The sequence below is a fragment of the Somniosus microcephalus genome, chromosome 5 (assembly GCF_052327205.1).
Source record: "Somniosus microcephalus isolate GS21.2 chromosome 5, FLI_Smic_1.0, whole genome shotgun sequence".
Lineage (NCBI taxonomy): Eukaryota > Metazoa > Chordata > Chondrichthyes > Squaliformes > Somniosidae > Somniosus > Somniosus microcephalus.
Genome location: NC_140991.1, coordinates 147,896,842 through 147,915,401, shown reverse-complemented (window position 1 = coordinate 147,915,401; position 18,560 = coordinate 147,896,842). Strand labels below are relative to the sequence as shown.

The following is an 18,560-nucleotide window of genomic DNA, read 5'->3' as shown; positions in this document are numbered from 1 at the left end:
ACTATCACAGTTACTAAAAATTTCCATTAGTTACCAGGTAGATGGTAAGGTGCAGCGGCAGAGGACCACCGACTGCCCTCACAAACACCTCACGCAGCACCACTTCCACTTCAGCAGTTATCAAACGAGGGTGGCCTATGAGTCTGCTCCACCACTTTCCAGTAGAATCATGCCTGCACCATACGCTTTTGTGAACACACAACAGAATGGGAGGCACGAAAATTATGTCAGTCAAACAACCATTTTGCAAACCAAGAATTCCTGGTAGTTTGAAGTTGGACACATACTCATAAAATACTTCATTAAAAAGTTGTTCTGGTCAGTTGCAATCCTGATAAATGAAACTTTCTACCTTTGAAAAGTATAATATACAAAGAATTGGCTCCCAACTAAAACTATAATTAAAAACCAAATGTGATTAGAAAATTGCCAGTTTTTATTCATGCTCTTTGCTATAACTTTATTTTAAATAAGACACGAGAACTATATACTGAAAAAATACAAAACAAAAGCCACACTATGCATTATTTAAAGAAACATTGTGTGGCAACTCATAAATACTGTTTAGCACAATGGCTAGAAATAACAGCAAAACTATGTACAAAATTTCAAACAAGTTTTTAAACAATGTGTTTGACAAACAAAATTTCTACATCTGGATGTAGGATACACAGACCAATAAATGCTTTTAATTTACATTTTTTTTTTTAAAAGTTCAGCTAATTTGCAACCAATTTGGTTCAAAACCTTTATAAAGATCATAATCAGAACAGATTTGCAACAGTGTTTGGTAAAAATTAATATCTAGTTTCTCAGGTGAAAAATTAAGTTAAAAGAGGTTTTGGACACATCGGTGTCCCCCAGTAAGTTCTCTCTCATGGATATTCACCTTATGTCACTTGTACCAACTTAGTGGTAAAATCCAACATCGGGTGCAATCTTTATTTCTGCAGTTGAATGACGAGTCCTGGGTTCTTGTCCCGCAAAATAACTGGCAAGTTCTTCATCCGTTCCAGTGTAACACTTCTCAAATAATAGGAGTCATTTATTGAATTGAATCCTAAATCGATAATCAGCCGCGCTGAACCTTAGTCCATCACATTTCTGCACCAAAGTACATTTTAGTTAAATAAATACTAGCTAAATAACTACTGTTTAAAAACTCTCTTTATAAAAGAAAAGCTACCTGGCGGTAGCCATAGAAAATTGTGCAAACAAGGGTTTTAACATAAAAGGTGGGGTCAAGATGAGAAACTAAACATTAATTTTATTTATCTTTGTAACAGCATTTTACTTTTGTATCTGCCAATTCCAAACTTCGCACACAGAAAAGGGAACATATCTAACACAAGAACCTGAAGAGTCCGGTTATGTAACTTAAACATTTGATCGTTGAGATCTCTTCACAACATGGAATGTTTCTTAGATACAGCCCAGTATTCAACACTTTACTGTATTTGTAACAGCTTAACAGTCTTCAACACCTGAAACTTTTTTCTTAAATTCTGAAATGTCACACAAAACGCGGATACGTTTCAAAACAATGGTTTATGCAAATTTTCGACCGAACATCCACTAAAACAAGTGATGTCAGACATCACAGTAATGCTGGTTCTTTAATATTCACCCTCGTCCAGGTCTTCCCCGGATCAGAATGCACTTCTATTTAAAGAAAGTGGAATGTAATGAGGAAAGGTTAATGTACAAAAAGGAAAGGCAAGAGAGTGATGCTTACCCTAAACTCCCCTGTAGCTTGTTCAGCCACAAATTCATTAAAATCCTATGCGGATATACATTCCAAATTACCTGAGTTTAGACTTCAACTGAAGTACCTGAAGCTAGGCCATAGGGTGGGCACTGTGCAACTGTTGTGGCCATTTTTCTTTTTTGCATTGTATGTGTTACAGAATTTATAAACTTAAACAACCTGGATTGTTTGTAAACATAATATTTTTTTTCTCCATTGGATATAACTCAACACAACATCTATTTTTCTATCTCTTAGACAGGCATTGTTTTTATATATAGAGCTTATTCTTACTGTAGGAGATGGAACGGAACACAGGACAACAGTACTAATCCATCCAAACATACCATGTAATGCATAGTCTGCACTTAAAACACTTATTTGAAAGCATGTGTTTTGCAAGCATCACTGCTTTTCACAAACATTTTCTAAAAGAGAAATTCTATCCCTGCCAAGAACAGTGTAAGATATGCTAAAATTCTAAGAACCTTTGTTCAGAATGCAGGTGCTACTCCATGCAGACGATCCGATATATAGACTACCCCTACACAAGGGCAGAGGCCTGCTCCACCATGGAGGGGCAGGGGCTAGATTATGACAAAGTTCTGAGCTGAGGAGAGTTCTTCAGTTTGAGACTCATGGAGCTGCTGCTGCTGCTGACGCGATGTCTGCTGCACTGAGGCCTCAGAGTCCATTGTGCTGGTGTCATCTGACAAAGGTGAGAATGAGACCTGAGATGAAAACTGCTCAGCAGTCACAGTGCTGGATGCTATGCTGGGACTGAGGCCAGAGAATGACGAGTTCTTGAGCATCAGGTCAGAGGTGGAGAACAGAGGTCGGCTGACAATACTTACAGGAAAGAAAGCTGACCCTTTAGGGATGAAGTTCACTTTGTTTCTGTCAGGACAGGAAAACAAAGGGACTGAGCTGAGAGGACGAGACCTAGAAGAGAGCAAAATTATTAATAAACTCAAAAAGGAGATATACCCTTTAAGATGCCCCAGAATTTCTCTTACTACAGTTTCCAATATTCATGAGGAGATTCAACAGTGAAAATGAAAACAATTTCATGGGTGTGACATTACTGAGAGACAGCATCACATCAAAAAAGACACCACAGCAGTTTCAACCAACAGGGTTTTGCTAAAAGACTTGGCAGAATGAGCTACAATACTGATTGAATAAGTCCAATTAGAGGGTGAAGAAAGGAAATTGGCAAGAACATATAATCTAAAGGAAACAGATTCATTTGACAATTCAAGATTTCATAAAATTGAAATCAAGAATATTTGTTTAAATTATTTCTACATAGAATGAATATAATAAGGTTCATAACATTTTCTGCATTAAAAAAAAATCAAAGTGTTATTTTTCAGTTCAAAAATATAATGGCCCAGTAATTCGGGTCCGGGGCTTGCCGCGCGTGCAAGCCCCGTATATGCACTTACCCGACGCGCTGACATTTCACCTCCAGGGACGCCTGCAATTCGAGTTTGAAAAAGAAGAATCCCGGGCAGCGTCTGACGTCACGCCGCCCAGGAGTGCAGCCAGCGCGAAGCCTGGAGCGCGCTGTGCAAGTGAGACACGCCCCTTGAGGTCTCAGTTTAATAGGACACGCCCCCAATGTTTCTCACAAGCTGCTAAGCATTTTTACATGCAAAGCAGCATTTTAAATAGGTTTTTGGTATTTTTATGAAACTTTTGGTAACTTTTATAAACTTTTAAAAACGTTTACATTATTTTGAAGAATCTGAAGTAGTTTTAAACAGATTTAAAGCAATTTAAAGACTTTTAAAAGCCCTAAAATAATTTTTTTTATTCCATTTATTTATTTACCAATGTCGTCGTCATACGTGTCTTCACACTGTTCCCTTTGGCGAACTGTATGAAGTGGCGGAAGGATTTATGGCCGTGATTAACACTCATTCCGTGACCGTAACCATCTTTGAACCAGCCATGAGGGGGGTTAGTCCTATGGCGGGAGGGTTTTACGGGCTCCCACAAGCTATACAAGGTGGGGGGGCCACCCACACCCACGGACGCAAATATCCCACTGGATGTCAACCCAGAATTTAGAGCCGGAGCTCCGACTCCACTTGCCGGGACTGTCGGGAGCGGGGTTCGAAACTCTACCCCGTCTGGCCCAGCGGCGGGGATCCTACCGCTACGCCAAAGGCCCAATCTGATTAGCAACGTGAAATGGCTGGAATGAGCACAATTCACGGCATTAAAAGAACTCACAATTGAACTGATGATGACCTCAGCAATCTCCTCAACGAGGTGGAGGCGCAGCGCCTGCTCATCATTGGTAATGAGAAGTCGAAGGCGCCGCAAAAAGGACAGATGATAGCTTGGTCTTTCAAGTGGCAGCATAGGGCTCCAGTCACGGGGGAGGGAAAAGGCGCAGGAAACGTATGGGTGTCACCTTTTGCGCGGAGTGGGCCTTTTGCGTAGCGGTAAGCATCCCCGCCGCTGGGCCAGAAGGAGTAGGGTTTCGAACCCCGCTCCAGACAGTCCCGGCAAGTGGAGTCGGAGCTCCAACTATAAATTCTGGGTGGACATCCAGCGGGATACTTGCGTCCGTGGGTGTGGGTGGCCCCCCCCCCTCAGATGGGTTGTGGGAGCCCGTAAAACCCTCACGCCATAGGACTAACCACCCTAATGGCTGGTATGAAGATGGTTATGGTCACGGAAGGAGTGTTAACGTGGCCAGAAATCCTTCCACCACTTCATACAGTTCCCGAAAGGGAACAGTGTGAGGATACGTACGACGATGACCTGTTGCGCAATGCACCTCCTTGGACCCTCAGTCGCAGATGCGAGGGGGCAAATCGTGCAATTGTTAAATTTTTCATTTTATTGACATGTAAAATGTTGGCCCAGTAATTCCCTTCCAAACGCGCGAGTACGGTCGGGGTACTTACGCGTCTGTCCGGAGGAAATGCCGGTTTTCAGCATGCACAGCGCATGCGGGGAAAACCGGCATTTCCTGTCCTCTGAACAAAGGGGTTCAGAGGCAGAACGCGTGCGACTGTACAGGCAGCGCGTGCGCAGTAAAATTCGCCGCTTTCATTCATGCTTTCAGTGAGGTCAAGTCCTTACAACTTACACATGAAAAAAGCATGAGTACAGTTGCTCCAGAGGCTGCGGTTGTTTGGGAAAGGGATGAAAGTTATTTTAAGAAATGCTGAGGTAAGTTTTAAAGTTTATTTTTGTTTTTTAAAACGGGTTTTCAGTACTGTAGGTAGAAGGATCAATTGTGGCTATGTGAATTGAATTTGCTGTGTTTATTAAATGTGAAAATGACTCCAACATTTTTAAGAAAGAAACTTTTCATCAGTAATATATTCTTTTAAGTAATTATGTATGTATGTCTGTATATATTCCTTTGCGTGTATGTATATATTCCTTTACTTATGTGTATGAATGTATGTATTTAATTATGACTTTCAGAGAAAGTAACTTATTGGAAAATCATAATTAAAAACATACATTCATACATATAAGTAAAGGAATATAAAACATACATACATATACGTAAAGGAATATATGCGGACATACATACATAATTACTTATTACTGATGAAAAGTTTCTTTCTTAAAAGTGTTGGAAATGTTACATTACTCATTTTAGAACACTCATTCTCACATTCAATTCTCACAGCCACAATTGCTCCTTCTACCTACCGTACTGAAAACCCGTTTAAAAAAAAAAATTTAAACTTTAAAACTAACCTCAGCATTTCTTAATAACCTTCCTCACTTTCCCAAACAAAAATATTGCCTTTCAAAAGCTCCACGATAAAATATATCTTCCTCCGCAGCCTTGAAACAACTTTACACATGCTTTTTTCAAGTGTAACTTTTAAGGACTTACCCTCACTGAATCCATGAATGAAATCGACGAAGTTCACTGCGCACGCGCTGCCTGTGCAGTTGCACGCGCTGTGCCTCTGAACCCCTTCGTTCAGAGGACCGGAAATGCCGGCGTTCTCCGCATGCACGGTGTTTCCTGAACGCCGGCATTTCATCCGGCCAGATGCGTGAGTACCCAGACCGTACTCACGCATTTGGACCCGAATTACTGGGCCATTACATATCAAAATGCAACACAAACATCTTCAGCTTTGTTACTTGTAATGTAACTATTTCTACGCTGCTGGCATCGTGAAAAATAGCAAAACTGACATTTCAAAGTTACTAGAAATCTTGGGAGCTCATCGGTCCTTACTTAATATTCATTCTATTAGTATCTGCCAACAGAAAACTGCATACATTTAAAATAAAATTACAATTCAATTGCCAACCTTAAGTGGGGCTGCTGTATGGTGGTCTCATTCCTGAGAGAGAGAGAGAGAGAGAGAGAGAGAGAGGGCACAACAAAGAAAAGAAAGCTACACTCAATTCTTCTGTGCATTGCTGTTTGATGCTTGCAGGGAATGACAATTCTCAGCATTTCCACCAGAAATACCTCTGGAAAGCCTTTAATGAGCAAAAAAAAGTGATGCTGCAACTCTTTATATTTCGTACTGCCATTGTTGCAGTCGTACTCTTCGCCATAAAGCACACAACCTTCCTGCTCACCAGGACTTTTCCGATTTTACACGTGCACACTAATTACCAACATTGTGGCCTCACATCACTCCAAGCCACACTGTTCCCCCCAAACAATTCCATTACAAATTATTTTTACAATGACCTTAGAGGGGGAACAAAGATATAGATCACACAAAATCAATATAAACTCTCGATACTAAACAGTAAAGCAAGTTTCTGAGCTTTTTCTTTGAAATTAAAGGTGCCTGACAACATCATAGATACAAATAGGACCGTTTTACGTCAAAGAATCATTTCACTTCTGGTGAATTGAACAATTTTTAAGGCCCACAGAAATACTGAAATTCTGTTCAACCAACTGCACTTTAATCACATTACAGAACTAAATACTGAATAATTGTTCTCATCTGGATTTATTCAAACAATTCCATAGTAAAACAGCTTGCTTTTTCTTCCTCTTCATTAATATTCAGAGATGAAAGCTAAAGAGATTGCAGACCTCAAAGGCATCGCAACCAGAGCTGTGATTAAAGAGAAATTTAGATTTCTAATTTATTTCAATAAAACTGGAGCAGGATCTCCTAGTAAATCGTACGCCTTGTAAAAGGCCCAGAAATGTAATGATGGGATTAGTTTTAGTTTTAATCTTGATAATAACACCAGAAGTCCCTAATATGTGCATTCGTTCATTAATGACAATCTATTGCATCAAATGCATTGAACCACATGCAATGTGGAGAAATCGAGGTAGTTTTGTGCATCACAATCTTGGTATGCCCATCTCACCAATGGCATCATAACACATCAGGTATTATGCTTCTCTTTGACCAATAGCCTAAACCCAGTGAATGTAAAACAATCATGTCAGAATGGTTTTTACTATGTTAAATGTACCTTCACTAAAATTAATTTATCACACTTGGCAACATTCTTTGGAGTGAACACAAGGGATTTCATTTCTGGCATTTTCCTATTGGATCCAGGTGTTTTCCTGAATTGTGATTTTCCAACCCATCAGATCTAATCTTCAGGCATCCTGATGCAAGAGCTCAAGCCTCACCAACAATCAAGCCTTCTATCTCCTGATCCCCTTTTATTTTACTTTTTTTGAACCATAAGATTGTTACAGATAAAATTCCATAAGGAAACAAACTTTGCTGAAGTCAGTGTTTAAGGAAAAACAGTTTGAAGTTTTCCAGTATTTAGACTAGAAGAGTTTCCTTCAGACAACTACAAGCTAGCCTTGCAGTTTGCAATCTGCACAGTTTGCATCACTTGGGGCTAATAATACCCTGAACAGTCACTTTGACCAATCTGAGAATCTAATGTAAATTGAGTGCCAATTACCTTGTTCCATTTAAAAAAAGCTATTAAGGAGACTCTACTCATCAGGAGAGTACAGTTGTCTGCTGAGGGAAAAGGGCAAATCAGCACAGGAAATATATTCTGCATTACGTGTTCTTCCAAAAAAAAGGCTTGAATACCATGACTTCAAAATGTAGACTCCTTTTGCGATATCGATGCTGTTAGATTTATATGCAAGATTAAATATTCTGATTCAGACAAACATTTATTTTGTCAGTCTGAGGTCACTGGTCTTGAGAGCTATACTTTTGTCAAAGAAGAAAAACAAAAAGCGAAACAGTATTAAAGAAAATGAATTAATTGTGTCTCAAAACATCTAATTGGGTGATTTCTTTTTTAAAAGCAAAATCTTACCAGCATAGCAGTGACAAGAAATTAGATTTTGTTGCTCTGGTGTCAAGCCTTCAGCTTTATGGAAAAGATTGTACAATGTTGCATTGTGTCATCAATTTGTAATACAGTATATAACTGACAAACCAGTGCAGCAGTCTTGCACAAAGCTTCTGTCTGTAAGGCTTGAAGTCCAACTCCAGCTTCTTAGAGGACCCAAGATAGCTTTATGCAGTTATACAGATTACTTCTCCGACATTTAATCTTGGGCGAGTCCAAAGTTGCTCCAGCTAAACACAAGGAAGACTGGATAATCATCTTTCAACCCCTCTCTAACCACAAATTCTGCTCACTCATGTTGACTCCATTACCTCCCCAACATCAGACTAAATCAAACTGTTTGCAACCTGGGCATCTTGTATGACCCTGAACTGAGTTTCTGACCCTAAATTCCCTCCATCACAAAGACCACCTACGTCCACCTCTGTTCCCACCTCAGTCTACCCAGTGCTAAAACTCTCCTATATGCCTTTGTCACTTCCAGACTCAGGTATTCCAATGCCACATTGTTGGCCTCTGATCCACCACCTTCCGTAAACTCCATCTTGCCCAAAGCTCTGCACCCAGATGCTATCCCATACCAAGTCCTGCTTGCCCCTCATCGTTCTCCTCACTGACCCAACCTTGGCTCCCAGTCACTCAACATCTCAAATTTAAAATTCTTGCCTTTGTGCCCTGCCCTACTGCAGTGACCTCCTCCAGCTGTACAATGCCCCCCACCACCCTCCTAACTCTCCATTCCTTGGACTCTGGCCTCTTGTGCATTCTCCCCTTCCTTTCTCCCACCATTGGCAGCCGTGCTTTCAGCCACCTGGGTCCCATTCTCTCGAATTCCCTCCCTTAGCATCTCCGTCTCCAAGACCCTCCTTAAAACCCATTTATTTGATCAAGTTTTTCATCATCTTTCCCAATATATTTTTCTTTGCCTCAGAATCAGTTTCTTTTTCCTCACGCCGCTGAAGGGCCTTGGGATCTTTCTCTATGTATATTTAAAGGTACTATATAAATGCAAGTTGTTGTAATTTTGATCTAATCCATTACTCAGGCTGATTTTATTAACTTACCATCCTCTGGATCAAGACATTAATTGCACTCAGGAATATTCTTCAAATGAAAACCATCTCAAAGATCTTTATAAAGCAAATCTAGTCTTTGATTTCTCATTTCTGCTACCCTTTTTTTCATTACATTATTTCATTTATTTTCCCTTTACTTTGTGTATTTTTTTTATAAATCATCTTTGTCTTTCTTTCACATTTTATTAATCTTGCTTAATTACCACCTCTTTGTTTGTGGATAAACTGGGTATTCTCCTGACCCCTACTGCACACTTATGTATATAAACATTTGATGTTCATTAGTAAATCATGTGGATTTGATATATATATGAATATGCATCTGTGACCTTTCCAAAAAGAGTACCATAGGGCAAATATTAATCACATTTTGTAGCTGCAGCATTGAAGTGTGTGCTACAGGGCTAAAGAGTGATCATAGTGTAAATGGTAGCATAGTGGTAATGTCACTGGGCTAGTAATCCAGAGGCCTGGACTAATGATCCAGAGACGTGAGTTCAAATCCCACCATGGCAGCTGGGAAATTTAAATTCAGGTAATTAAATAAAAAGCTAGCATCAGTAATGGTAACCATGAAACTTAGATTGTCGTAAAACGGACACTAATATCCTTTAGGGAAGGAAATCTGCTGTTCTTACCTGGTCTGGCCTATATTTGACGCTACGAAACACAATAAGAATGACGGACCATCCGGCGTCGACTTCAGCACTGGCTACGGACACGCCAACAGCAGACCCTGCAAAGTCCTCCTCTGGGGACTTGTGCCAAAATTGGGAGAGCTGTCCCACAGACTAGTCAAGCAATAGCCTGACATAGTCCTACACACAGAATCATACCTTTCAGCCAATGTCCCACCAGGGGTGGCGGCACAGTGGTATACAGTCAGGAAGGAGTGGCCCTGCGAGTCCTCAACATTGACTCCAGACCCCATCTCATGTCTTCAGGTCAAGCATGGGCAAGGAAACCTCCTGCTGATTACCACCTACTGCCCTCCCTCAACTGATGAATCAGTACTCCTCCATGTTGAACACCACTTGGAAGAAGCATAGAGTTGCAAGGACACAGAATGTACTCTGGGTAGGGGACTTCAATGTCCATCACCAAGAGTGGCTCGGTAGCACCACTACTGACCGAGCTGGCCGAGTCCTGAAGGACATAACTGCCAGTCTGGGCCTGCGACAGGTGGCGAGAGAACCAACACAAGGGAAAAACCTACTTGACCTCGTCCTCACCAATCCACCTGTTGCAAATGCATCTGTCCATGACAGTATTGGTAGCAGTGACCACCGCAAAGTCAGTCACTGTGGAGACAAAGTCCCGTCTTCACACTGAGGACACCCTCCATCATGTTGTGTGGCACTACCACTGTGTTAAATGGGATAGATTCAGAACAGATCTAACAGCTCAAAACTGGGCTTCCATGAGATGCTGTGGGCCATCAGCAGCAGCAGCAGAATTGTATTCCACCACAATCTGTAACCTCATGGCCCAGCATATTCCTCACTGTAACATTACCATCAAGCCAGGGGACCAACCATTCAATAAGGAGTGTAGAAGAGCATGCCAGGAACAGCTCCAGGCATACCTAAAAATGAGGTGCCAACCTGGGGAAGCTGCAGCACTGAGACTACATACATGCTAAAAAGCAGAAACAGCATGCTATAGACAAGGCTAAGCGATCCCACAATCAACAGATCAGATCAAAGCTCTGCAGTTCTGCCACATCCAGTCGTGAATGGTGGTGGACCATTAAATAACTAATGGGAGGAGGAGGCTCCATGAATATCCCCATCCTCAATGATGGTGGAGCCCTGCACGTGAGTGCAAAAGGCAAGGCTGAAGCGTTTGCAACCATCTTCAGCCAGAAGTGCCAAGTGGATGATCCATATCGGCCTCCTCCCGAAGTCCCCACCATCACAGAAGCCAGTCTTCAGCCAATTCGATTCACTCCACGTGATATCAAGAAAGGGCTGAACGCACTGGATACAGCAAACGCTATGGGCCCCGATAACATCCCGGCTATCGTGCTGAAGACTTGGCTCCAGAACAAGCCGCGCCTCTAGCCAAGCTGTTCCAATACAGCTACAACACTGGCATCTATCCAACAATGTGGTAAACTGCCTGTCCTGTCCACAAAAAGCAGGGCAAATCCAACCCGGCCAATTACCGCCCCATCAGTCTACTCTCAATCATCAGCAAAGTGATGGAAGGTGTCATCAACAGTGTTATCAAGCGGCACTTATTCACCAATAACCTGCACACTGATGCCCAGTTTGGGTTCCGCCAAGACCATTCGGCTCCCGACCTCATTACAGCCTTGGTCCAAACATGGACAAAGGAGCTGAATTCCAGAGGTGAGGTGAGAGTGACTGCCCTTGACAACAAGGCAGCATTTGACCGAGTGTGGCCTCAAGGAGCCCTAGTAAAAAGGAAGTCAATGGGAATCGGGGGGAAAACTCTCCACTGGCTGGAGTCATACCTAGCACAAAGGAAGATGGTTGTGATGTTGAACGTCAATCATCACAGCTCCAGGACATCGCTGCAGGAGTTCCTCAGGGCAGTGTCCTGGGCCCAACCATCTTCAGCTGCTTCATCAATGACCTTCCCTCCAACATAAGGTCAGAGATGGGGATGTTCGCCAATGACTGAACAGTGTTCAGTGCCATTCACAACTCCTCAGATAATGAAGCAGTCCATGCCCCCATACAGCAAGACCAGGACGATGTTCAGGCTTGGGCTGATAAGTGGCAGGTAACATTCGCGCCACTGAAGTGCCAGGCAATGACTATCTCTAACAAGCGAGAGTCTAACCACCGCCCCTTGACATTCAACGGCATTACCATCGCCGAATCCCCCACCATCAACATCCTGGGGGTCACCATTGACCAGAAACTTAACTGGACCAGCCACATAAATACTGTGGCAACAAGAGCAGGTCAGAGGCTAGGTATTCTGCGGCGAGTGTCTCACCTCCTGACTTCCCAAAGCCTTGCCACCATTTACAAGGCACAAGTAAGGAGTGTGATGGAATACTCTCCACTTGCCTGGATGAGTGCAGCTCCAACAACACAAGAAGCTCGACACCATCCAGGACAAAGCAACCCGCTTGATTGACACCCCATCCACCACCTTAAACATTCACTCCCTCCACCACCGGCGTACAGTGGCTGCAGTGTGTACCAGCTACAAGATGCACTGCAGCAACTCGCCAAGGCTTCTTTGGCAGCACCTTCCAAATCCGCGACCTCTTCCACCTAGAAGGACAAGGGCAGCAGGCACATGGGAACACCACCACCTCCAAGTTCCCCTCCAAGTCACACACCATCCTGACTTAGAAGTATATCGCCGATCCTTCATCGTCGCTGGGTCAAAATCCTGGAACTCCCAAACTAACAGCACTGTGGGAGTACCTTCACCACACGGACTGCAGCTGTTCAAGAAGACAGCTCACCACCACCTTCGAGGGCAATTAGGGATGGGCAATAAATGCTGGCCTTGCTAGCGACGCCCACATCCCATAAACGAATAAAAAAACAATCTCCAGAGCAATTCATTTATTATTAAATCAACATTTGTATGATGTAATATGTGCAGTATATAGTATTATAACTTTCTAAATCTTGAAATACTGGCCCCATAGAAGTGTCCAGCATTTGGGGGAGGCCATTCAGTCCACTGTCTCAGTGTCAAATCTTTGCGAAAGCAATCCAAAACTAATCCCACCACCCTGCTCTCTCCCTGCAGCCTGGTATCTTACTCAGTTTCAAATATTTATCCAACTTTCCCTCAAAAGGTACAACAGTCTCTGCTCCAGCTTTTCCCGTGGCAAAGCATTCCATGCTGCAATAATCCACTGTGGAAAGAAATTTCTCCTAACCTTTCTCCTCAGTCTCGATGACTATTTTAAATTCATGAGACCTCATCAGTTATTGCTCAACCAAAGGAAATAAGTCCTTTCCTATTCACCCTACCAAAACCAGTCATAATTTTAAAAACCTCTATTAAATCTCCTCAGCCTTCTCTGCTCCAGTGGAAATTGTCCCAGGTAGCAAATATTAGTGTGAAGAATATAAAGGGGCTGATACTAACCCCCACATGAAGGTTGGAAGGGTGGGGATGGAGGGATTAAAAATTGCGTAAAGCAATCCCAAACTGCAAGGTACAAGCATGCTGCCATTTTTACACCGGCATGTTGCATGCTGTGTCCTGTCTTGGAGGGACAGGACACTTCATTACAAGATTGAAATCAGGCTCCCATAGTGCAGTTGGGAGCATGATTTAAATTAACGTTGACCGACTGCGTTTCCGAGGTCTCGGGAAACCCGGGCAGCTAAACGAAGACAGGAGCAGCCGGATCAAGCAGGCAAGTGCTTTTTAAAGCACAGCTTGTGGGTCAGGAGGAACAGGAGGTCGTCCCTCCACCCCCACCCACCAACCGCACTCTCTCTCCCTGCCAACCAAATCTGTTGCCGATCGCGGACTCTCCTCGCTGCTGTACTCTGAGCCCCACCTCCCACCACAGAGCTCCGATTTTTCCAATTGCCGCTGTGGCCTTCTACCTCTGGCTTTCCTGACCAGCCTCTCAATCTGGCCAGCTGCCAGGCGAGAAACGGAATTTAAAAATGATAATGAGGTCCTGCCCTTAAATTAGTCAGGACTTCCGGGCTCCCCCTCACGTCCGCAAATATTGGAGCCAAAAGTTACATTTGTAAAAAGAAAACGTGGCCTTAAACTGCAGAATAATGCCTTATTCTACCAAAGATATCAATAGTAAGTTATTAAAGTTAATTTTTCTTACAATTATTAATTAATATTAAAAAGCACATTTATTTTCTCTCTAGGTTATATACTGTTCCCTCTATCAATGCTGCTCTAGATCTGGTCTCTTAGAGATTCATATTCTGCAGTACAGCACATTTTATTATTTTTAATTAGAACAGTTAGCAACAGTTCGTTTTCATTTAAAGATGCACTTAGGTTCTACCAGAGATTTCCTTGCAGAATATCTCATTGGGAATGGAGTTCCATCCCTTGGTGCAAAAGAATATCCTAAACTCACATGTACCAAGTTGAGGCCCTCTAGTGTGTATGAAAGAACAGTCATAACTCAGCATTCTAGTGAGGTTAGCATTGTATTTACTGGTAAGAAACTGTAAAAGGATCAGCAGGCATTTATAGTTTTTAATTGCCAAATATTCCAAAATGTTTGTGTTTAATAAAGAATTTGAACTTTTATTTTGTTGCTATAACCACCATGTAAATATAGATTCCAAACCACAAACATTATTCTCTTTTTTCCCCCCAGTTAGTAAAAGGATGCTATAGTATTGTTGCAAAACTCTAAAGATGCAATTTACTTATTTAATCCTAAATGTTTCAGTCATTTCCAAAAAGTAGCCAGTAATAAAAGAATTTTATAAAAGAAATACTTACGACATTTCCTCAAAGACCTTCACTTTCTCACATCCCTCTGGGGGTTCTCGTTTGAACATATAGCTGTTGTTTGGTTTGGGTGATGAAGCATATTTGGGGAGGGGTGAGCTACTCCCGCTGTCTGTAAATGCAAAAGAGATTACTGAAGATCCTCATATTGTAAAGAAACAAATTAGTCCAGATATGGGTAATCTATGCACAATGGATTTCAGTCCTGGGATTTAGGCTTTGCTTCAGATGAAAAGCAATAACACCCATTTGTTATAGCAGAAGATATCATTTGTTATAGCAGAAGATATCATTTGTTCTGAACAAGCTTAAGCTTCAAGATGGTACAGTATTAATGTAGCATAAACCTGCATACAGTGGTTTGTTTTAGCTCCAAGTATACCACAGCAGTGTAGAGCAAACTCTTCAAACTACAGTAGATAGATTACACACACTTTGGGTAAGCTCTATCATATACTTTGAAAATAAAACGCAAATGCTAAAAGCATGAACCTGCACGAAAAATGCAATTGCATTAAAACGTAAAAATGAAATCCAGTTGAAACATAAGGGACATATGAAGAAACTCAAACATACACCAAAAAGTTCATTCATCCTGCCTTTATAGAAAAGATTGCCATTGATCACATATTCTCTGCCTTAACAGAAGAAAAGTTTTTTTTTTTAAAATAGGAAGTGTGCAAAAATTCAGACAAACATCCTTTTCAGTGAGAACAGGATATTAACTGGGTAATAAATGCCTGCCAACACATTTAATAAATATTAAATCCTCAAAATATTTACTTTGGAAGACCATAACTGGGTAATTCTGTCTTTTATTTCTCAAAAAACTAGACTTCAATTTGTTTTTACATTAAACATCTCGCTTCAATGCTTAGCATACAGCTCGATGGACTTTAATGTATAATGCTTCTTTTAACAAATTTCTTGGAATAACTGCACTGCAATGTAACAAGTGATACTGAAAATCGACTGAACAAAAAAACAGCATGCACAACTGAGGCAGCCACAGCAACTGGAGCATACAGCACACACAAGCCTGGGACTTCATTCTCTTCCTGACTGCAAGACAGTCAATGACCTTTCCCACCTTTACAGGATCCGTACTCCAAGCTCCATCCCTGCTGAGTTCTCAGTTACAGTCTCCTCCATTACAAAGATACTGATCAATACCACTTCTTACTTCACTGCAACGTTATCAGATATTACTGCCATCAACCCAACAGTGCTTATGCTTATCTTTATTCACTGCTATGAAAATTCCAAACTGAGGCAACAAATATTTGACACTGTATGCATCAGCAAACAGTTATGTTCTGTAGTAGTATATAAAAGCACAACTTGAACCTTGGTAATGGAATATTTACAAGTTCGCTCCCTTCCCCCCCTCTCCTCTCCAGCTGTACAAAAAAATCATTCACTTCTTTAATATGCGCGTTCATCAGTTTCTTGCAGCACAGACTGGTAGAGCCAAAAAGCCTGTTTCCATATTGTAATTTCGGTGTAATTCTATGCATCTTCCCAATGTTGCTGTCGTTTTTAGCCTCACTGTCTCCTAAATATTCATCACTGCAAGCTCCAGTCTCAAACACCATTTGAAAGAAAGCATGCTGGAATGAAAAATGAATTTGTTCTTAACCATGATTTCTCTCTATTTTCACTATTTACATTATTTTCCTTTCTTTTTAGAAATTCTCCAAGTTTGGTCAAGTATGATGTGAATTGTGATTGCTTTCTAATATACTCTATACCGCTCTTCCCCTAGTTACATGTACAAGCAGTTTTATTTATTAATCAAATTATTTTGAATTCTGCACACAGTTTCACCCAGTACATAATTTTCAACTGAGGAAAATTAATACGTACAAATATCAGGCATCACACATTGAAACATCCTAAACATTGTGCAGAGTTATAAAATCAGGCCAGCGCCAGATCAGAATTGTACACTTGTGATGTAAAATGTCCAGGTAACAAGGAAAGCATTTTAAATGGATAATTTCTCATACTCTGTGGTTCTGTTTTAGTTATATTCAGCAATCAAAGAAAAAAGTATATTTTAATCCATGGATTAAATATGTACACGATGAGAAGTAGTATTTTGTGGAGAGAAACAAATCTGTCTTCCACTGACTGGGGTTAAAAGAGCAGCTTTCATCTTGCGACAACATGTGATCCCCATCACATGTATAAATACAGGGTTACTGAGCTGGCAGCAGACATGTTTAAATTAGCTTATGCTCTGGCTGTATACCAGAGTGCGACATAACAAGAGAGTACTGTAACTCATTACTACAATGCGGCAATTAAAAAGGTACAGCTATGAATTTTTTTCATGCGTAATTGGCCCTCAATCCATTGGAACAAGACATTAGACAAGGGGGCATCAAGGATATGACCTGTACTGTACCAATGTTGCATTGACTTTTTTAGGCATTACATACATTCAACTTGTGCATCATAACCACATGAACACACACAAGCGAATAACTTCCTTTCACCACCATTTCCCTCAAAAGAGCATAGGAATTTAGACTGCATATCTCAGGACATTTTCCAATATCGTTACTGTTAATAAGTCAATTGTTTACAGAAACAGAATTGGAACAATAAAAAGAGATTTTCAAAAAAAAGCTCATTGTTCTGAACAGGTCATTCAATGCAAAATGTCCCATTTAAAAATACTAGGTAAGCAAGCACAACTTTTTAACAGGCTAGCTAAAGAAAAAGATCACAAGCTCAGCTCTAAATTTTATACTGTTCCAGAGTAATACATACATTTCACAATATACAGTTTATGGTATTGTTGCTGGATCTGAAGGTAGAAACTAGATTCCTTTCTTTTTTCCTTTTAGTTTCAGTAAAAAGAACTGCTTTTGCTCAGGGAAAATGGCAAACGAGATTCCTGGTGCAGTTTATGCCAGCTATTGATAGCCGAGCTGTTCTTGGTATATAATTGCTGTTAAAAAAATGTTTCTATCCACTGGGAAATTAAATTTGATCTTTTAAGTTGTGGGGGGGGGGGGGGGGGGGGGAGGGTTTGGCAAATCTTTTGTTGTATGATACACAAGCAATTGATGCTGAATGGTAATCATCACATCTCATATTTGTAATTGAAACATTGCTGACACTCACCACCTAGACTCAGATCTGAATGCACTGCCTGAAAGGATGGTGGAAGCAGATTCAGCAGTAACTTTAAAAAGGGAATTGAATATATACTTGAAAAGGAAACATTTTCAGGGCTATGGGGAAAGAGCGGTGGTATGGAGTTAATTGGATAACTCTTTCAACGAGCTGACATAGGCACGATGGGCCAATTGGCCGCCTTCTGTGCTGTAAGATTCAATGGGCCGTATTTTCCGATCGGAGGCTTCCCACATGCAGAAGCCTCCGATCTGGAAAAACTCTACGCACTTACCTGAGGGCTCCCGAGGTGCGTATAGTTCCGACGCTGGGCCTCTCGAACTCCAAGTGTGCAGGGCCCATGTATTCCAGGGGCGCAGATAGTTTGCAGCGTCCCTGGGATCACGTGGGCCATGGGGAGCCAATCAAAGAAGGGAATTTCCCTTCATACACTTGACAGGCCCTGTTATATATATATATGAATGAATGGCGATCACCCCCAAAACACTTCAAAATTTTAAATATAATTTTTTTTAACTCACATTTTTAAAATTAGTTGAAATTACAATAAATTAAATATTTTAAACAATAATTATTTTTTCAAAAAATTAAATTTAAGTTTTTTTACAGGGCTAAAAATAAACTTACCCTTTTTAAAAAAGTATTTTTAAAATGATAAATGACTGAAAATTTTTTTTTTTTTTTACTTTTTTCAACTCTTCTCTTGGTAAAAGCAGGCCTTCTGCCTGCTTTTACCAGGCGTAAGAATTCTAAAGGTTTTCTGCGGGCGGAGGGGTTCCAGAAAGCAGAGCTTCTCCAGGGCAGGCGTCCAATCTGTCAAGAGCATTCTTGACAGA

The 18,560-nt window shown here is 41.1% G+C and overlaps 1 protein-coding gene across 3 annotated transcripts in view; it reads right to left on the bottom strand.

The window, feature by feature from the left end:
* Positions 1–418: 418 nt before the first annotated feature.
* glcci1a (glucocorticoid induced 1a) overlaps positions 419–18,560 on the bottom strand; it is a 251,424-nt gene continuing 233,282 nt past the window's right edge. For 2 of the 3 annotated variants that reach the window (XM_085988360.1, XM_085988361.1), the window contains 2 exons: positions 14,569–14,689; positions 419–2,689 (listed from right to left, as the gene is read on the bottom strand). In XM_085988360.1, coding sequence (XP_085844486.1) covers positions 2,335–2,689; positions 14,569–14,689 — 476 coding nt within the window. In that variant the 3' untranslated portion in view covers positions 419–2,334. The remainder of the gene's footprint in view (positions 2,690–14,568; positions 14,690–18,560) is intronic. The other variant, XM_085988362.1, reaches the window with a different exon arrangement.